Source organism: Stegostoma tigrinum, chromosome 18 (assembly GCF_030684315.1).
Source record: "Stegostoma tigrinum isolate sSteTig4 chromosome 18, sSteTig4.hap1, whole genome shotgun sequence".
Lineage (NCBI taxonomy): Eukaryota > Metazoa > Chordata > Chondrichthyes > Orectolobiformes > Stegostomatidae > Stegostoma > Stegostoma tigrinum.
The window spans coordinates 20,195,025-20,217,522 of NC_081371.1; the positions used below are offsets into that span (position 1 = coordinate 20,195,025).

The following is a 22,498-nucleotide window of genomic DNA, read 5'->3' on the forward strand; positions in this document are numbered from 1 at the left end:
GGGCTAACACGTGGCAAATAACAAGTGCCAGACAATGACCATTACCAACAAGAAAGAATCTAATAATTAACTTCCCCTTGACATTCAGTAGCATTACAATCGCTGAATCTCCTACTGTCAACAATCTTGGGGGTGGGGGGGGGAGCGGATAGTGATTACCATTGACCAGAAATTTAACTGGCCAAACCATATAAATATAGTGCTACAACGGGAGGCCAGAGGACCGGAAACAGCTATTGAGGCGCCTTGAGATAATTTTTGTGTCTGCTTGAGGTAAGAGGATGTGTGCTGTAATGTTACCCCAAATCTCTAATCAATATATCTAGATGTTCTGGGGAGTTCAAGAACCTATAAGTATGCTTTAGGCAGTGGAATCTTTTGTTAATGTATGATTTAATAGATACTGCTGGCTTCTGGAACAAGTTAAACAAAATATAAAAAAGTTGCTTCACCTAGACATACACAAAAATTTTCATATACAGGGTCAAAATAAGTACAAAACTAATCACAGACCGTAAGAAATAGGAACAGGAGTAAGTCATGGCTGGTCCGACATTCCTCATGTCCACTTTCCTGTCCTTACTTCACATTCTAAATTCTATCTTCTGAGCTTGGTGCATCCTGTTCCTTCAGGTCCAACCCCAAAATTGGTATCAAACCTGCTGAGAAGGGTGATGCCGTGTCACCTGGTGTGCAAACCTATACCTGGCAAAGGCTGAGTGCCACCTCTAAGATACTTCTGCCTTTCTCCCTCGATCATGACCCATGTATTTAACTTCAAGCTGTTGTTTCTAGGATAATTGTAGACCTCATCTCATTCAGAGATCCAGGTATAAATAGAGGCCCAAATTGTGGTGTTTTACATTGACCACAAAGAAATAATACAATATTAATACCTTGCTTGTTTGCGCACTACTTTCACCAAACTATAATAGTTAGAAAAACCTCAATTCTATAAATTCAATAACATAATCATTTATAAATCAATCCTGGACTTCCATTATTTTTACTTCTAATTCAGAAGTTTCCCTTTTCGAATTTGTTTGCTGAAAACTGGTAAATATCTTTACTCAATAGGCATTTCTCAGTCCAGAGAACTCAGAAGAACCTTACTTGGATGGTATTGGTTACAACTGTGTGGCTCCAGGGAAACGATTCATGCCTATGGATAACTTGTCTGGAGGAGAAAAGTCAGTAGCAGCATTGGCATTGCTTTTTGCTATTCACAGGTAAATGATTATTGTCTAATTTATTTGTAATTTAAAGCAACATTATCTCCTCATCATTTTTAGTTAGGTCAGTGAATTTCCAAAATATTCATAGCACAGAAAGCACCCCATTTAACGCAAAGGTCCATGTTGATATTTGTTGCATCTACCTTTGTTCATCTAACTCCTATTGTATGTTTATCTAACCTCCCTTTAAATACACCAAAACGTTTCACTCAGCACTCACAATAGTGAAAATTTCACCAACGAAACAGAATGGGTTTGACTTCACGAAAGGTAAATCATGTCTGACTAATTTATTGTAGTCTTTTGAAGAAGTGTCAAACAGAGTGGACATAGGGGAACCAGTACATGAGTTGTATTTGGACTTCCAGAAGACATATCTCACAGAAGGTTAAGTCATAACAGCCCACAGTGTTGGAGGTATATTGGCTTCGATAGAGTTTGGCTAGTGGGCAGTAAACAGTGAGTGGGGATAAGAGCCAAACAAAAACAGAAGTTACAGGAAAAGCTCAGCAGCATCTGTGAAGAGAAATCAGCATTAACATTTCAGATCCGGTGACCCTTCCTCAGAACTGATGATAGCTAGGAAAATGTTGGTTTATATACAGAACATAGGGTGGGGGGAGGGGGTCAGGAGTAAACAATAGGTGCACATCGACTCAAAGAGACTGTTAGTGGCTAACAACAGGTAGTGTCTAATGGCAGACAATGTGATAACAAGGCCTGGTGTGTGGAGTTGGGGGGCTCGGACATGGAAGAGTTCAGGCCCTAAAATTGTTGAACTCGATAGTGAGTCTGGAGGGCTGCAGGTTTCCCAAGTGGAAAATGAGGTGTTATTCTTCCAGATTGCGCTGAGCTTCACCGAACACTGCAGCAAGCCTGACACAAGGATGTTGGCCAGGGAACACGGTGGTGTGTTAAAGTGGTAGGCAGCTGGAAGCACAGGGTCATTTTTGCAGACAGAACATAGATGTTCTGCAAAGTGGTCACTCAGTCCCCACTTCGCTTCCCCAATGTACAGGAGACCGCAGTGTGAGCAGTAAATGCAGTAGAGTAGATTGTGTGGAGTGCAGATAAAGTGCTGCTTCACCTGGGAGGCTTGTTTGGGCCCTTCGATACCAGGAAGGGAAGAGGTATATGAGCAGCTGTTACACCTTCAGCAATTGCAGGGAAAGGTGCTGTGGGGCTGTGGGGGGTGTTGGGAGTAAAGGAAGAGTGGACCAGGATGTCCGTGCAGAAGGCAGACAACAGAGGGGAGGGGAATAAATGTCTGATAACGGCATCTTACTGGAGGTGGTGGCAATGGGACCTGATGATCTTCTGGATGTCCATCCCCCATTAGGCTCTCCACTTCTTCCTGGAGCAAAGGCCTGAGCCATACCCACCCACCACCAGCAGTTAATTTCTCTGAACTAATAATGTTCACTTTGTCTTCCACCTGTTCTTGATTTTTCTCAACCATTTCATCAAACATAGTCTCTGACCACTGAATTTGAATTTCCGTGTCTTTATTCTTTGATTTCTCCTCCTACTTTAACCTGTGGATTTGTGACCTTGTTACTACAGAGTCAGGAAAAGTCCCAAGATATACTTCATGTAATACCTGAGTTGCCTGATTTTCCTGTGGCTTTTCAACCACAGTAGGCATTACTTCAACATGTGATCCAGCTATATCATTTAACAGAATAAATTGTATTCCTGGAACCGAGAGTTTCTCTAGTACTAATACCACCACTTCTCTACTTATCACCAGACTCTCCAAACTCATTTTATATAATGGAACACTTCTCGTCTTGCCGTATATTCTCCATATTACCTTTTTCTGGCAATACTTCTTCGGAATTACAAATCTGCTTATTACTCAAACATCAAAAATTGACATATTCCTACATCTCTCAAAATTTAAATTACTTTACTTGCTGTTCCTGTCTTATACAAGTAAACTGTACCCTTGTAAGTAAATTCATTAAGGAGATCTGACATTTTCTTCTCAACCACCCCCAGATCAGTATGTACATTCTGTTTGAGCTATTTAGCTTCCACTGTGCTTTCCTTTACCACTTCAACAAAACTCACTGGCTTATCCTGTTTCCCCACATCTTCTATCCTAGCGCTTTATCTAGACCACCAACACTGTGACTTCATGCGGCCTACTTTATTGCACTGAAAACAGCTGAGCTTTATTACTTCTGTTTCCCCCTTAAGGGTTTCCTTTTTAACCCTGTGATGAACTATCTCTACTGTCTTCAATGAGATCTCATTTCCCCTGACTATTTAAGGGTTTCTCTTTTCCCCAGTTTCTATCCCTCATGGACTGAAATTGACTTTGGAAGCCAAACTTTGATGTGTGAGCCATTTCCACTGCTGAATTTGCAGTTTTAACTCTCTGCTCTTCCACATGAACTCTCACCAATTCAGGAAGTGAATTTTTGAACTCCTCCAAAATAATCATCTCTCTTAAGAAGTCAAACGTTTGATCTGTTTTTATTGCCCTTCTCCACCTGTCAAAATTAGTTTGTTTGATCCTTTCAAACTCAATGTATGTTTGACCTGGGTCCCTCCTGAGACTCCTGAAATGTCAATTGGATTGCTGAAGAAGGGTCTAGCCCCAAAATGTCAGCTTTCCAGTTCTCTGATGCTGCTTGGCCTGCTGTCTTCATCCAGCTGTACACCTTGTTATCTCTTATTTGCACTTAAGATGGCTTTCTTCACTTCCTCATACTCCCCAGATATCTCCTGTGATTGCGATACAAATACCTCACTAACTCTACCAACCAACTTTGTTCAGATCAACAATAACCATATGGTCACCAGCCATTCCATTGAGTAGCTACTTTCTCAAATGAAATTAAAAAGGCTTCCACCTCCTTCTTATCAAACTTAGGCAATCCTTAGACATATTTAAACAGATCCCTGCTGGTCCTTTATAACAAAAGTGTGGAGCAGGACAAGAAGCATCTCAGGAGCACAAAAGCTGATGTTTCGGGCCTAGACCCTTCATCAGAGAGGGGGATGGGGAGAGGGGACTGGAATAAATAGGGAGGGGGGGAGGCGGACCAAAGGTGGAGAGAAAAGAAGATAAGTAGAGAGGAGAGTATAGGTGAGGAGGTAGGGAGGGGACAGGTCAGTCCAGGGAAGATGGACAGGTCAAGGAGGTGGGATGAAGTGGTAGGTAGGAAATGGAGGTGCGGCTTGAGGTGGGAGGAAGGGATGGGTGAGAGGAAGAACAGGTTAGGGAAGCGGAGACAAGCTGGGCTGGTTTTGGGACGCAGTGGGGTATGGGGAGATTTTGAAGCTTGTTAAGTCCACATTGATGCCATTGGGCTGCCGCACATCCCAGATGCCCACGATCTTCAAGGACCGCAACTTTCCCCCCGCAATGGTCGAGAACGCCCTTGACCGCATTTCCCGCAACACATCCCTCACACCCCGCCCCTGCCACAACCGCCCCCAGAGGATCCCCCTCGTTCTCACATACCAGCCCACCAACCTCTGGATACAACGTATCATCCTCCGACACTTCCGCCATCTACAATCCGACCCCACCACCCAAGCTATTTTTCCATCCCCACCCTTGTCTGCCTTCCGGAGAGACCACTCTCTCCGCGACTCCCCTGTCCGCTCCACACTCCCCCCCAACCCCACCACACCCGGCACCTTCCCCTGCAACCGCAGGAAGTGCTACACTTGCCCCCACACCTCCTCCCTCACCCCTATCCCAGGCCGCAAGATGACTTGCCATATCAAGCAGATGTTCACCTGCACATCTGCCAATGTAGTATACTGCATCCATTGTACCCAGTGTGGCTTCCACTACATTGGGGAAACCAAGTGGAAGCTTGGGGACCGCTTTGCAGAACACCTCCGCTCAGTTCGCAACAAACAACTGCACCTCCCAGTCGCAAACCATTTTAACTCCCCCTCCCATTCCTCAGACGATGTGCCCATCATGGGCCTCCTGCAGTGCCACAATGATGCCACCCGAAGGTTGCAGGAACAGCAACTCATATTCCGCTTGGGAACCCTGCAGTCCAATGGTATCAATGTGGACTTCACAAGCTTCAAAATCTCCCCTTCCCCCACTGCATCCCAAAACCAGCCCAGTTCTTCCCCTTCCCCCCACTACATCACAAAACCAGCCCAGATTGTCCCCTCCCCCCACTGCATCCCAAAACCAGCCCAGCCTGTCTCTGCTTCCCTAACCTGTTCTTCCTCTCACCCATCCCTTCCTCCCACCTCATTTCCTACCTACCACCTCATCCCACCTCCTTGACCTGTCCATCTTCCCTGGACTGACCTATCTCCTCACCTATACTCTCCTCTCTTCCTATCTTCTTTTCTCTCCATCTTGGTCCGCCTCCCCCTCTCTCCCAATTTATTCCAGTTCTGTCTCCCCATCCCCCTCTCTTATGAAGGGTCTAGGCCCGAAACGTCAGCTTTTGTGCTCCTGAGATGCTGCTGGGCCTGCTGTGTTCATCCAGCTCTCCACTTTTGTTATCTTGGATTCTCCAGCATCTGCAGTTCCCATTATCACTCACCCGCTGGTCCTTTGCCTACAATCAGTTTGCTGATTATCACTATTCACCCCACTAAGCCTACCTTCAACCTTCACCTCGGCCCTTTTAATTCAACTTTTTCTCTAATTGCCAACTTCTGAAGTTTAATCTCTCTCTCTCTCTTTCTGCTTTTCTCTCTCTTTCTATTTTTCTCCTGCTAGGGCTATTCTATCCTTTTCTTTTGCCTCTTAATTCAAGCTGCTTCATTTGCAATTGAATTGTAGATATTTGTAAAGATTCCGATGGCATATCTGGCAATCATTAATGTTGAGCGTTTTGCTGCAATTACCTCCCTTTTCGCACAGACAAAGGCAATCCCAACTCCAGGAGGTCTGCCAATTCTAAAAGCTTCACCTTACTCACTTGTTGTAAAATTCCAGATGTGATTTCTTCCACCTTCAGGAAATTCTTAGTGACTGAAAGAACCATTACTACACAAGACACACCTTGTTTACACCAACCTAATTCAACACCTAAACGAAGGACGCTGACATTTACCACTTGTTGTCTTTTAGTCCAATAATCCTAAACCCAACCTGGAATTAGAGACTTGATCCTGACAAGAGGCCCTAATTTGTTATAGACACCCCTTAATATATTTTAAGAATGTAGCCTAGATCCTAACTTTATTTTGAAGGCAAATGTAAGGTTTGTGTACCACATGCAATTCGACTGATCAAACTACGCAAAGTTAAGCAAAATGCAATTTATTCAAACACAGGTTAAAATGCAAAAGAAAGAAGAACTTAGAATAAATTAATTCTGTTGGAAAACTTAACAGAATAATAGATACAGTAACTATTACCAATTACTTGTTCCAATTTCGCAATATCCCATAAACACACTACCTGGCAAAACGTGGATTCAGAACACAAATTTTCTCAAATGCAACACCCGCCGAAGGAAGAGAAACTCCAGTTTTAAGCTGCAACCAAGAGAAGGGAAAAATAGCTATTACTTCTTCAAATGCATCAGCTTCAGCTGAGTTTGAAATCCTGGTCTATGAGACCTGGCCACACCTATCGAGGTTGCTGCTATTGTTCCAGCTTTTTTAAAAAAAAACCCAAGGCCTCACAAGCTGTTTATGTTACCACAGATTGGTCAATGCCTTCATTTGGTCTGTCTGAAAAGAAACCAGGACAAAATACACCTTTTAAAGCCACAGCATCATCACAGTTCCCACAGGAATCAGTGTGGGACCACAACTATTTACAATATATGTTATAGGAAGGAAGCAAATGCACTGTAGCTAAATTTGCAAATGTCACAAAAATAGGTGGAAAGGCTGCTTGCAATAGAGATACAGTTTACAGGGAGATATTGATAGGGTGAGTAAGTGAGCATAAAGTTGGCAAATGGAATAGAATGTAGCAAAATGTTAAGTTGTTCATTTTGGAAGGAAGAACAAACATTATTATTCAAGTAGAGAAAAGCTGCAGCACAACACAACCAAAGGATATTTGTGCTCAAAACACAGAAGGCTATCATGGTTCAGCAGAGAATCAGAAGGCTAATGGAATATTGGCCTTTACTTCAAGGGGATTTGAGTATAGGAGTAGGCAACTATACAAGGTGCTTATGAGAACCATATCTGGAGTACTGTCTCCTTACTTAAGAGAAGATATTATTTCACTGGAGGCGGTCCTGTAGGATGATCCACAGTATGGAACAATTGCCTTATGAGAAAGATTAGATAGGTTGAGTAGACTGAGTTTGTGCTCATTGGAATTTTTAAAAATGAGAAGCATATAGAATTCTTAAGAGCTTGACAGGGCAAATGCTTAGAGGATGTATCCCCTCAGGGGAGAGTCTAGCACCAGAGCATAAATTCTCAGAATTAAGGGATACCAACAAGGGTTATGGGGAAAGGGCAAGAAAGTGGACATGAAAAGTGTCAGATCGGCCATGAATCTGTGAATGGTGGAGGGGGCGTGACAGGCAGAACAGCCAACTACTCATCCTATTTCCATAGTCGTATGGTATTCTTTGGGGATAAACAAATCACCTGACACCCCCTATATACCCTCAATAAATAAGGAGTCAGATGGAATATTTCCCATTTGCCTGGAATTCAGCTCCAGTAAGGAGCTCAAAGTGCTCTGCTTAATAGTACTTGGACTCCCTCTACCATTACTGCTTTATAGCAGCCATTGTCTTCGTACAAGATGCAATGCAACAATTCATTAGGGAACCTTCCAGTGTAATTTCTAAAGTTGTAACCTCTGCTACCTTGAAGCATAATGGCAGAAAGCACATGAAAAAAACCTGCAAATTGCCCACAAAGTTACACAACATCTTGATATGAATCTATAACATTGTTCCTTTGTTATCACTGGATCAAAATCCTCAATCTCCTTCCTTAAAAGCACTGTAGACACTGCATAACATGCAGCAGTTCAAAATGCCAGCTCACCAACACCATCTGCAAGTTAATTAAGCATGGTCAGTAAATAAGCTTGAAGGCCGAATGTATCCGCTACCATTGGGCGTCAAGCCTTATTACCGGTGAACTAGCAAGAACAATGGCCACTTTAGAGAGGTGAGTCTTCACTGGTGAACATCTGGTTTTGCAGCAACTCTCATGAGAAGTCAGGAGGTAGGTGGAGTGGAGATAGTGGCAAACATTAATCTGAATGTTACTACATTCAGGTTTGTCTTAAAGTCTTCTCTTGAAGCATGGCCTGGTAAGTGTTAGACCTGAAAAGAGGAACGGATGTGATACTTAGCAGTGCAGCAGCAAAATTAAGCATTAAGCCAAGACTGGGAAGCAATATTTTTAATATTGGGATGGTTAGTTACCACTTTCATAGAGCCATAGAGTTTTACAGCACAAAAATAGACCTTTCGGCCCATTGTGACCACAATGATTATCAAGCACTTGTTTACTATAGTCCCATTTACCAGTACTTGGTCCAGACCCTTGTGTGCTATGGTGCTTCAAGTAATTTTCTAAATACATTTCACATGTTTCCTTAACAAGCTTATCTACCTGTTCTGTTGTTTCCAAGTTTTTGTGGACGTGCTTTTAACTGCTAATTTATTAGTTGCCGAGGTATCCAGCATCCTTCATTTGGCAGGAGCATTGTAGTGATTATAATGCAGTCAGCCATGGGGACCTCATAGAATATGAGTTTCCTGATTGGGGCTGTTAACCTGGTCCAGTCACGGAGCCCTAGCTGACAAAAGAACAGGAGTGTCAAAGGTTCTGTTCACTCTGACAGCTGACTGAGGAAGCTGGACCAGTGTCAAGTACTGTGCATAAGTAAATTAAGGGCGACATTGTGATGGGATACCTGCCTCTCTGGAGTTATCTCAGTGACGATGAGAGCAAAGCATACTCCTGAAGAAATTCACTCGCGGTAGTTTTTGAATTGGGGGTAAGCATTTCTGGCATCATGCCATTATTTGGGAAGCCGGACTCATTCAATCCTGCCGTCGAAGACTGGACCCAGTGTGTGGAAATAATGTGTTACTTGTCCTGGGTAAACTACATTGGGCAGATGAAAAGCAACAATTAATTCTCCTGGAGATAGCAAGAACTGAAGATCCTGGAGTCAGAGACAATACAGTGTGGAGCTGGAGAAACACAGCAGGCCAGGCAGCATCAGAGGAGGGGGAAAGTTGACATTTCAGGTCTCCTGACTGCTTGTGGACCTGCAACCTTTTTGGTTATTACAGTCCAACTTTCTCTGAGGTTCCAGATACTAAAATCTTAAAGCAAGAAGTTACTTAACAATATTGCGACCCCAAACCTCTTCTAATTCTGAGACACTATTAGCTTTACTCAGCAATTTGAGAACATAGGAATCCATATCCAGATTTTTGATGAGTTTAAGTTGTGTGGTAGAGTCATTTGACTTTGATTTACCCCTTAATGAGATGCTGAGAAACCATTTGGATTAATGGTATACATGCAAAGGCATCTACTAGCTGAAACCCAATTGGACTGCAACAGGCACTACAACAGGCTTTCTCATTTGAAAATGCAGCAAGTGGAACATATGAGTTGCCGGGTATTCTGATGAAAGTTGACACGTTTACCAGTCTGCCTCAGCTTGGGGAACACTACTTGAGTGAAGGCAATTGCATAGCCTCACTCAGGACATAAGCTGAACAGGCGGACTCTCGGTCAGCCCACAACAAAACCCTAAAGCAAAGCCAAGCCTCAGCTAAATGGTTAAAATTTTCTTCAGGCCATTGTGGCTGCTGCCAATATCTGGATTCAACACTGCATAACACTCCTACTAGACTGAAATTGAGTAAGGGAACTAATAGACCAGTATCCAGGAGAGTGCACACCCTGGCAAGGCCACCTACATCTGGGTTTAGAACAGTTAAATTGCTTATCAATATCCAAATCAGAACCAATCAAAATAAACATCTGGTTGAATGGTCACCGGTTCTAATGGAGATTGATAGACATGCGGCTGTTTCAGAGATCACTGAACCAGTCTTTAAAAAAATTTGCTCTGGACTCGAGCCCTTAAGTTTGTGGAAGATCTCAGCTTGCCTGACAACTGATACTGGTGAACCTTTACAGATTAAGGGTATTACTTCAGTTCCAGTCTTTTATGAGAAGCAACTGGTTCAGTTACCACTGATTGCTGTAAATGGCTCAGGCCCAAGCTTGATGGATTGAAATTGGTTGAGAAAGATGCACCTAGGGGTCGGCTTAACATTTTTCTATTCAAAGTGTCTGAGTGAAGTCCTAGTTAAATACTGGGAAGATTTTCAGGAAGATCTAGGGACTATTAAAGGAGCCAAGGCCACCTGGCATGTTCACCAGGAAGCAATTCTGCAAGGCCTGCCCAGTACCATTTGCCTTACATACAAAAGTAGAGGCAAATATCAGAAGGCTGGAAAGCGAAAGAATCATCAAACCAGTTCAGTTTGCATAATAGACAGCATGGTTGCACTGATTGAGAAGCCCAGCGGTTCGGTTCGCCTTTGTGGAGATTCTAAACAAACGATAAACAGCTTTAAACAAACGATAAACACCCAATCCCTCACATAGAGGATTTATACACAAAGTTGGAGGGGGACTGTCCTTCACAAAACTGGACATGAGCTATGGGTACTTGCAATCCTGGGGTTAGATGAGGATTCCTAGAAGTATGCTACAATTAATACCCATAAGAGTTTGTACCAATATATGAGACTGCTATTTGGGCTTTCATCAGCCTGTGCAATTTTTTAGTGGACGATGGAGAACGCTACATCGGTCTACCTCGGGTCGCCGTTTATCTAGATGACGTGCTAATAACAGGGAAGACCAATATGGAGCACTTAGAGAACTTGGACATAATCCTTAGACATTTCTCACAGGTGCATATGCCTGAGAAAGGAGAATGTATTTCCAGGCACCCCAAGTAACCTACTTCGGCTATAGAGTTGACAAGACCGGGTTACGCCTTTTAGAAGATGAAATGAGGGTGATCAAAGATGCCCCAGCTCCTACATCCATACTGGAGCTTACGTCTTTCCTCGAGCTGGTAAATTATAACGGAAAGCTCACACGTAACCTGGTCTCCATCCTGCACCTCTGCGTCAACTCTTTAAAAAAAGCGGCACCCATTGAATGGTCACATTGCCAAACCATAGCTTTCAGGGAAGTGAAGAAACAGCTATTATTCTATAATGTTTTGAACACTATGATCCCAGGTGAGATCTGGTATTGACATGCAATGCCTCCCTGTACAGCATTGAGGTAGTATTAGCTCATAGCCTAGTGGAAGGGAGTGCTCAATAGCGTATGCATTCAGGACTTTGCCTAATACAGAGTGTAAATAAGTCCAGATAGAGAGGTTTAGCGGTCATATTTGGAGTCAGGAAGCTCCACTAGTACCATTGTGTTATAATTTGTTATAATAATGGACCACAAATCCCTACTAGGTTCCTATTCGATTGTAGGACCACCCCTCCCGCAACTACAGTGATAGCTCCAGTAGAGTTGCTAATAGCCAGAAGACTCTGCTCCAGGTTCAGTCTCATCTCCCCGGACCTGGGGTGAGAGGAAAGGGAGAAATGGCGTCAGAAGTGCCAATGCCGGACACAAAATTCCAGCAATAGAGAGACAGTTTACGTCAGGGGATGAAGTTTAATGTAGAAATGACTGGAATCGCCCTGCATGGGTAAGAGGCAAGGTTTATGCAAGATTAAGTCCAGCGATGGTCCTGAACAAGCACGTGGACCTTATGAAAGTTGCAAACTCGCAAACAGAGCAGGAACAAAACGTGCCTGGCTCCTTGGAATAGTCGGAAAGGCTGGTGGAACCCATGGATTCTCCCTCTTTGTCAAATGTTGAAGAGACCTTGGATGGACATGGCAGGTGTCGCTGCTTGATGCCTTTTCTGCCTGAAGAAGAGAATGAATTTCTTCCAAGATGTCGCAGGCGCAAGATGCAAGCTGCTGAAAGTTACTCGCTGCCTATATCCACAGCAGAGTCGGAAGAACTTGACCTCGTGCTAAAGCGCCCAGGAGGAGCTACAAGGAAAAGTACCAGCCTATGGCCTACAACTCAGACAAGGAGGGATGTACTGATTTTAAGAGGTGAGTCCATTGGACCTCATTGAATACGAGTTCCCTGATTCGAGCTCGTTATCTGATAAAAATAGTGTCAAAGTTCCTGTCACTCAGAGCTAATTCTGAGGGGGCTGGATCAGCGTCAAGGACTTTATGTTTGCAAATAAAGGGTTACTTGATGACGGGATGTGGAGTTCTCTGGAGTTATTTCAAGGACCTCCTTGCATTGTCCACAAATTTGGTGGCCCTAGCTGCAGTTGTCTTAAATAATGACTCCAGTTTTTGTAGTAAAAATATTCACCATGCCCAGAGGTATAAGTTGTTTTGAAATACCACTAGTGTAGGTGGATTTTCTGTCCTCCCTATAGGAAAATGAACGGTTTCAAGCAGGAATAATGCTGACAGATCACTCTGAATAAGAAAAAATACTAGCACACCCTTTTGTAAAATCACGCATTATATTTGCAAATAAGTAGTATTGAACTATTTTGTGCAGATGAAGTGCAAATTCTTCAATTTATGCACTTCTTAAGTTCAATGTTTGATGCTATTGTCATGATGATGCCCATTTTAATTAAACAAGAAATTGATAATGTAATTGTAAATAATTACAGAATTTGTCTTTTCAAAACGAAGGTTAGAGGAAAATGACTTATTGCATTATTCACAAAATTCATGGTTCATATGCAAATTGTAGACTAATACTATTCGTCTTATCTATCCCTGAATAAACATTTGTCAGTAATGGATGGTATCTTGCCATATTGTCTTTTAATGTGGAAGTCAATGTATGAAATTCATGTAGTCCACAGCTTTTATTACTTTCAAGACTTTCATGAAATAGGTCTTTTATAATGACATTTCATCCTTGTCTTTGGCCTCACTCCATTCTGAAGAGACTTCAGAAACCATTTAATTTTGTAACTCTGATTAGTTTGCCATTTTCTAATCTTATAAATATAATAGGTTTTATGTTCACCAAAGAAGTTATTCACATTCAAAAAAGCATTCTTTAAAATATTATTCCTCTTCCAGCTACCGGCCTGCCCCTTTCTTTGTGCTGGATGAAGTCGATGCTGCTTTGGATAACACAAATATTGGAAAAGTAAGTATTGTTAGGGTGCATGCTCCATCAATTACTCTTATCAATTTGCCAAAGAATTCATAGGTTTCCAGTCAAACAGAATTTTATTTGAGTGATAGAATTGATCAGTTGCATTTGCATTAAACTTTGATGCAATGGAGGATGCAAAAATGATTTACAAGAATGATAATGGAAATGTGAAGTTCCAAAAAAATGAAAAAACTGAAGTTCTGAGAAAAGAGAGCTTAGTATGACCTGTTAAAGGTATTTAAAATTACAAAAGGTTTTTACAGAGTATGCATAATGTGTGTTTATGTGCTTGCCGACAGGAGCAAAGCTAGAGGGTATTAATGTAAAATAGTTACCAAGAAATCAAACAGCAAATTTAGGAAAAACTTCTTTGCCTAGAGTGATGAGAATATGAAACTCGAGACCAAAAAGAGTGGTTGTGAAAAGTTGGATCCATTTATTTAGGTGGAGACTAAATAAGTTAGACGGATAAGAAAATAAGAGGATTCATGAGGAAAGATGGGAGAGGGCTCAAGTGGGACATAAGTAGACCGGTAAAGTTGTTTACACTTTCTCGGACGTGGAACAACATTGGCAATGGCAAGTAGATTGGGAAAATGTAGGTAGCTCAGAAAACGAGATCCTTGAAGTCGAGGTAAAAAGAAGTCCAATTTTCTCCCATGGTTTTAACAGCAAGATGAGAATCTAACTGATGATCACAGGCCTGTTTGCATGCATTAACATCTTGCTATTATCTCCAGTCATATGATTTTATCTTCCCAGGCAATGGAGTAAAACTCAACAGGACATGAAAGTCTTAGTAGGTATCTGATGGCTCTAGCTCACTACTTGCGCCTCTAGGCCTCCATTGGCCAACATTCCCCATAATCTCAAGGCATGCACCATGGCAGCGAGTGCCATACCCCTATCCACAGAGAATGATATCTGATTCCCACTATTATGGCACCTCTCAACTCCCTCTACTACATTTCACCATTTCAGTACTGTACTTTGGAGCTCACCTACCCCTTTCTTCGCAATGTTGTCAGTCCAGTTTATGCTCAGGGACAGGCACCCATTCTTTGCATCGGAGCAAGATGAGTCTTTGGGCTATTAGTTCGTTTCCTCAGCACTTCGTAATGGGTTGGATGTCCATAGTATCTCTGCTTTGCCTTGTCTTTTTGCTGTTGCATAGATCAGAATTTACACGCTCACAGTACTTTGACTGGTCTTTCAGTGCAAACACAAAGGCAGATGGTCATAATTGCTAGCAGTGATCAGTCACACAGTTGGATATTATGCGGTGTTACACTGTGCTACGTCAATATCCCATTTCAAGGTGTGCAGCAGCTCATGCAGCAAACCACAATGTGTTTCAAAAAAAATGCCCGTGTCTCAACGATTAAGTCCTTAGTCGAGGATGTCTGTCATCAGTCAGGGTGTGTTAGAACAGTCAGTGGCATTATTTGATCTCAGTCCAGGATACGGTCATCCAGCTGCTTGAGATGTTCAGCGTCAGATGTTCTGGATCACTATATTATCAGGAGAGAGCAAGGACAGAAGCTCTGTAAAGAGCAGTCCTTAGATTAATTGCATTAAATTTGGTCCATGGTCAGGGACAGGAGAACGTGACTGTGAGTGGAACAAGAATGAGTGTCCAGAATTTAGTTTTAGAGGAGCGTCAGCCGGTGCCCTTATCTAGTAGGTATGAGGTTCTTGCTCCCAGTGCGGTACAGAGTACCATTCAAATGGAGGGAGAAAGGAGAAATATAGCAGTAATAGGGTATGATTAGATTCCCTACAGTGTGGAAACAGGCCCTTCGGCCCAACAAGTCCACACCGCCCCTTGAAGCATCCCACCCAGACCCATCCCCCTATAACCCACACACCCCTGAACACTACGGGCAGTTTAGCATGGGCGATTTAGCATGGCCAATCCACCTAGCCTGCACATCCTGTGGGAGGAAACCGGAGCACCCGGAGGAAACCCACACAGACACAGGGAGAACGTGCAAACTCCGCACAGGCAGCTGCCCGAGGCTGGAATCAAACCCGGGTCCCTGGCGCTGTGAGGCTGCAGTGCTAACCACTGAGCCACTGTGTCACATTGTGAGGGAATGTAGGGTCAGAGCACAGACATAGACCCTTTGGTCCAACACGTCCATGCTGACCAGCTTCCCAAAATAAACTAGTTCCGAGTGCCAGCATTTGACCCATATCCCTGTAAACCTTTCCTATTCCTGTACCGATCCAAATGTCTTTTAAATGTTGCAATTTCCTCTGGCAGTTCATTCCACATTAAAACCACCTCTGTGAAAATGTTGCCCTTCAGGTCCCTTTTAAATCTTTCTCCTCTTACCATAGAAAGATGCCCCCTCATTTTAAGCTCCCTCGTCCTAGAGAACATACCTTTGCTCATCACTTTATGCCTCTCATGATTTTATAAACCTCTATAAGGTCACCTCTCAACCTCCTATGCTCCAATGAAAAGAAAGACCCAGCCTATCCAGCCTCTCCTTATAACTCAAACCCTCTAGTCCCAGTAACATCCTGATTAATCTTTTCTGAACGTTGAGACAATAAGCCTTCTTCAGAACAGTGTCGGCCCGAAATGTCAGCTTTCCTGCTCCTCTGATGCTGCTTGGCCTGCTGTGTTCATCCAGCTCTACACCTTGTTATCTCAGATTCTCCAGCGTCTGCAGTTCCTACTATCTCTGAAACCTGTTCTGAACCCTCTCTAATTTAATAATATCCTTTCTGTAGTAGGGTGTCCAGAACACTGTACAGTACTCCAAAATTGGCCTCACAAATGTCCTGTATGACATATCCCAACTGCTATACTTTATGGTCTGGGCAATAAAGGCAAGTGTGCTAAGTGCCTTTCTAATCACCCTGTCTACCTGTTGTACAACTTTTGAAGAACTATCTGCCTGAACCCGTAGGTCTCTGTTTGACAACGCTGGGTGGTATTAGCTACTGTTCTTTGCAGCAAAGACTGAAACCTTGAAGGCTATGTTGCCTACCTGGTACTAATGTTCAAGACATCGCTTCTGGGCTAAAGAGTGGGAGGGGACGGATCCAATTGTTAAACTTCAGTGACATAGTTAAGACTAGGAAAGGGGTTCTTTGAGGTGTTATGAGCAGCTCGGGGCTAATTAAAAAGCAGAACAACAAGGGTAATCATCTCTGAATTACTATCTGAGCCACATGTGAATTGTGGAGGTGCTGGTGTTGGACTGGGGTAAACAAGGTCAGAAGCCATACAACACCAGATTACAGTCCAACAGGTTTATTTGAAATCACAAGCTTTTGGAGCACTGCCTCTTCATTAGATGAAGTCATTTCACCTGGCAAAGGGGCAGTGTTCTGAAGGCTTGTGATTTCAAATAAACCTATTGGACTATAAACTGGTGTTGCATGACTTCTTGAGTTTCGGAACCATGAGGTCATGTTGCAGCTGTACAAAATTCTGTTGCGGCCGCACTTGGAGTATTGCATACAGTTCTGGTCGCCGCATTATAGGAAGGATATGGAAGCATTGGAAAGGGTGCAGAGGAGATTTACCAGGATGTTGCCTGATATGGAGGGAAGGTCTTATGAGAAAAGGCTGAGGGACTTGAGGCTGTTGTCGTTAGAGAGAAGGTTAAGAGGCAACTTAGTAGAGACATGCAAGATGATCAGAGGATTAGATAGGGTGGACAGTAAGAGCCTTTTTCCTGGGATAGTGATGGCTAGCATGAGGGGACATAGCTTTAAATTGAGGGGTGATAGATATAGGAGTGATATCAGAGGTAGGTTCTTTACTCAGCGTATTTAAATGGTCATTGGATAAACATATGGATGATAATGAAATACTGTCAGTTAGATGGGCTTCAGATTGGTTTCACAGGTTGGCGCAACATCAAGAGCCGAACAGCCTGTACTGCGTTGTAATGTTCTATGTTCTATATACATCGAAGAATGCAGAGGCAATTGGAACCAGCTAGGTATTACTTTTGAAACGTTAAAGCCTAAGGGCTGTTTATCTGAAAATATGCTACTTTTGTAACAAATTAGATGAGTTGGCGGCACAAATAGAAATTAATGTGACTTTACAGCTGTGATAGAGATGTAGTTGTTGGGTGACTAAGACTGGGAATTCAGTATAATAAAATGTGAGGCTGGATGAACACAGCAGGCCAAGCAGCATCTCAGGAGCACAAAAGCTGACGTTTGTGCTCCTGAGATGCTGCTTGGCCTGCTGTGTTCATCCAGCCTCACATTTTATTATCTTGGAATCTCCAGCATCTGCAGTTCCCATTATCACTGGGAATTCAGTACTCAGGTTTTCAATTTTCTGGGAGAACAGATAAAAATAAAAAGGTGCAGGATAGCTTTGTTAATAAATGAAGCTTTCAGTGCAGTGGTAAGTAGTGATATAAGTGTATGATATAGATCATTGTGTGGAATTAGTTTGGATAGAAGCAAGGAATAGCAGATGAGTTATCAATAGACCACTGCAGAGTTCTCTCATTGTAATGAAAAGTATAAATTAGGAAATAATGAAGGAATGTAAGAAGGATACTACAACTGTCATCAGCATTTTGACGGGACAAATCAGATTGGCAAGGGGAACATAGAAGACAAATTGTTGAGTGCATCAATGATTGATTTTAAAGAGCAATACACTGCAGAACCCATTTAGAAACAGGCCATTTTAGATCTGTTATCCCTCAAAGGGAGTAGCAGACTGGAAGTGCCGGGGTTGTCCCAAAAAATAAAGATTTTAAAAATGTACACTGAATTCATCGAATCCCTGCACTACAGATAGAGACCGTTTAAGCCCATTAAGTGTGCACCACATACCCGAAAAGCAACCTAAATCTCTCCCAGTTCATGTAACCCAACATGGGGTTTTATTCCATGGCTAAACCATCTGGCCTGCACATCCTATGTGGACACTACAGGGCAACTTATTAAGAGGAATCCATCTAACTTGCACATCTTTGGACTGTGGGAAGAGATCAGAATACCTAGCAGAAACTCACATAAACACAGGGAGAATGTATAGACTCCCCACAGACAATCACCCAAGGCTAGTGTCAAACCCAGGTCCCTGGCGCTGTGAGGCAACAGCGCTAGCCACTGTGCCATCCACTTCCCCACTTTATTTGGCTTTCAGATTCACATTGACAGCAGTCTCACATCAGACTTCTGTACTTAACAGAAATCACTATTTATTACAAATAATTAGACTATAGCTACAGTTCAACAATTATGAATCATCAGCATAACAACTGCACTAGTTAAAACTGTAGGCTCCTTATAAACCCTGTCCCTAGAATGTGGACATACAGATATGAAAAAATACATAGGAGGGAAAACCGGAAAGCAGTTCAGTGGATAACAAAGTGTGGAGCTGGATGAACACAGTAGGCCAAGCAGCGTCTCAGGAGCACAAAAGCTGACGCTTCGGGCCTAGACCCTTCATCCTGCTAGACCCAGCAGTTCAGTGGTCCCTGTTCACATGATCTGCTGAGCAGATTCTTGTAACGATCAGAATGTTGCTTCTTGATCTTCCTTGTCTCAATACATTCACTTGTTTGCAGGATACACAGTGTGACTGGTTCACTCGTGTAAAGGCCTCTGACATATCACTTAAGAGTCACAACATACAGTAGCTGAAGGAAATATAAACTGGTTTCCTTCAGGCTAAAAGTGGTTTTACCACAGAGACAGCCTCTAAATCTGTAGAAATCTGATGGCTTCTCCCTACTAGTTTCACAGTCCCAACATGTTCAACTGTCTGGGCATCAATTACATTTTTGACAGGCAGAAAGCCTTTTGTCATTGATAACTGGTTATTAGTTCGTAGACAGTTATTTGTTGCTCCATTGTTCGCAACCCTCTGCTCCAGCTCATCTGCATACCATCTACTGTTGCTTGAACTAGCAGCTGTGTAAACAGTAATTATAGTAAGTGTCAGATTACTTGCTATAATGAGGTGCAGCAATTGTTCGCAATCTTTGGTTTCCAAAAACGACTTCTCTTATTTTGGTTCATATTAAAAATACAGTTTTTACAACTGGTAATGTGTAATGAGGTAGGATTAATAAGAGATCTCATTGTTAAGGATTCCAAAGGGGTAGCGAGTGATCACAACATGATAGAATTTCAAATTTAGTTTGAGGGAGAGTAACTTGGGTCTCAAACCAATGTTCTCAACTTAAATAAAGTCAGTTACAGAGGTATGAGAAAAGTTATATAAAAGTGGACCATGGCATACAATCAAGCAGATATTTCATAGTACTCTGGTCAAAAGGAAGAACTGTATGAAGATTAACAAAGGCAGTCATGGGAACAATCCCATAAACAACTAAGGTAGACTAGACAATTGGAAATGTTTTAGGACCCAGCAGATGATGACTTAAGACCTAATAAACAGGGAGAAAATTGGTTATGAAAATAAATTAGCAAGAAATATTAAAACAAATAACCAGACCTTTTAAGAAGATATAAAAAGTAGTTAAAGTAAGCGTGAGCCTTTGGAGAATGCTTCTGGCGAATTAATAACAAAATTTAAACCAGTATTGAAACCATCACTGTTCATGGTGGAGGACGTGATCAACATCCCACAAATGACAGATAAGCAAGAGCTGATGGGAGGAAAGCTGTTGAAACAATCTCTATCACAAGAAACAAAGTTTTTGACAAACAAATGAGACTAAAGGCAGTGAAGTCATCTGGAAATGATGACCTGTATCCAGGAGTTTTAAAGTAACTGGCTGCAAAGATAATAAAGGTGTTAGTCAAAGTGTTCCAAACTCATTGGATTCCAGGAGAGTTCCAGTGGTTTGGAAAACTGCTAAATGTCACACCCCTGGTCAAGAAGGGAGGAAGATAGAAAGCAGGAAACTATACGCCAGCTAGCCTAGCATCTTGTTGGGAAAATGCTATAGAATCCATCATTAAGAAATAGCAGGCTGCAAACTTTAACACAATCAGAGAATCAACATGGTTTTGACAAAGGGAAACTGTGTTAGCCAAACTTTCTCAATTGATACAATAACAAGCAGAATTGATAAAGGGCAACCAGTAGATGTAGTAGATTTGGATTTCCAGAAGGCATTTGATCAGGTGCCATGGAAAGGTTATTTAACAAGATAGGAGCTCATGATGTTAGCAATAGTAACATGGATTGAGGATTCGTTCTTTCTCAGGCTGCAAAGCTGTAGGGAGTGTCAGAAGAATCATTTCTAGGGCCTCAATGACTTACTATTTATATGAGTAACTTGGAGGAGGCAGAGTAAGATGTATCCAAATTTGCTGATGAAACAAAATAGGTGGGAGGGCATGTTGTGATGAGGATGTCTTCTGAAGAAATCTGCAAAGGGACAGAAATAAGTTGAATGAGTTGGAAAAACTTTGTGAATATCATTTAATGTAGGGAAGTATTAAATCAAGCGCTTTGACCAGAAGAATTGAAAGAAAGACTGATTTAAATGGAGAGAGACTCCAAAAAAGTCCGGTGCAGAGGGTTTTGGAGTTCTTGAGCAAGCAACATAAAAAGCTAGCTTTCTGGCAGTGTGCGTAATTAAGAAGGCAAATATAATGTTGGCTTTTATTGCAAGGCGGGGGAGGGGGTGTGTTGCAGTTTAAAGGTAGAGAAGTCATTAGAATTGTACAGAGTATTTGGTCTGGAGAACTGTGTATAGTTTTGGTTCCCATGTTTAGGAATGGATGAACTGACATTGGAGTAAGTTCAGAGGCAATCCAGGAAACCGTGGACTGGTGAATCTCGCACCAGTGGTTGGGAAGCCATTGGAGAGAATTCTTAGGGGGATAGGATTTACACACATTTGGAAAAGCATGACCTAATTCAGGACCATCAGCATGGCTTTGTGCAGAGAAGGTCATGTCTTATTGATTGAATTTTTCGAGGAGGTGACAAATGTGATCGATGAGGGTAGAGTAGTGGATGTTGCTAAAAGGATTTTAGAAAAGCTTTCAACAAGGTCCTCATCCAGAAGTTTAAGATGCATGGGATCCATGGTGACTTGGCCTCATTGATTCCGACTTGGCTTGCCCATTAGAAGAAAGAGGGTAGTGGTGGAAGGGTGTTTTTCAGCTGCCAATCCATGATTAGTGGTGTTCTGCAAGGATCCGTAGTGGGACTTCTGCTGTTTATGATCATATATAAATGACTTAAATGAAAATGTAGATGGTGGATTGGTGAGTTTGCAGACAATGCAAAAGATCAGTGGCTTTGTGGATAGTGTGGAAGATTGTCAAAGGGTACAATGGGATATAGATCAGTTGCAGATATGGGCAGAGAAGTGGCAGATGGAGTTTAATCCGTGTAAGCGTGAGATGCTGCACTTTGGATGATCAAATGTTAAAGAAAAGCATACCATTAATGGCAACACTGTAAACAGCGTTGATATACAGAAGGATCTTGGGACTCAAGTCCATAGCTCCCTGAAAATGGCTGTGCAAGTGGATAGGGTGGTAAAGAAGACATATGTCATGCTTGCTTTAGTTGCTTGGGGAATTGAGTGCAAGAGTCAGGATGTCACGTTGCAGCTTTATAACACTTTGGTTAGGCTACACTTTAGAGTATTGCATTCAATTCTGATTGCCACATTATAGGAAGGATGTGGAGGCTTTGGAGAGGGTGCAGAAAACGTTACCAGGATGCTGCAAGGATTAGAGGGTATGAGCTATAAGGACTAGAAAAACATGGGTTGTTTTCTCTTGAGCGGTGGAGGCTGAAGGGCTACGTTAGATGGTGTTGACAGTCAGAATCTTTTTCCCCTGCAGTTGAGATGCCTAATACAAGAAGGCATGAATTAAGGTGAAGTGGCGCGGCAAGTTCAAAGGAGACATGAGGGACAAACGTTTTACACAGAGAGTGGTGGGAGTTTGGAATGCACCACCAGGGGTGGTGGTTGAGGCACATATGATAAAGGCACTTAAGAGACTTTTAGGTAAGCATATGAATATGCAAGGAATGGAGGGATATGGACCAAGGGCAGACAGAAAGGATTAGTTTCATTTGGTGTCACGTTCAGCACAACATTTGTGTACCAGAGGCCTTGTTCTTTGGTGTACAGTTT

At 42.4% G+C, this 22,498-nt stretch overlaps 1 protein-coding gene across 1 annotated transcript in view; it reads left to right on the forward strand.

Annotated features, from left to right (window-relative positions):
• LOC125460833 (structural maintenance of chromosomes protein 1B-like) overlaps positions 1-22,498 on the forward strand; it is a 148,035-nt gene that overhangs the window by 111,003 nt on the left and 14,534 nt on the right. Inside the window, exons 23-24 of the mRNA XM_059652374.1 lie at positions 1,078-1,229; positions 13,346-13,415. Of these exons, the coding sequence (XP_059508357.1) occupies positions 1,078-1,229; positions 13,346-13,415 (222 nt within the window). The remainder of the gene's footprint in view (positions 1-1,077; positions 1,230-13,345; positions 13,416-22,498) is intronic.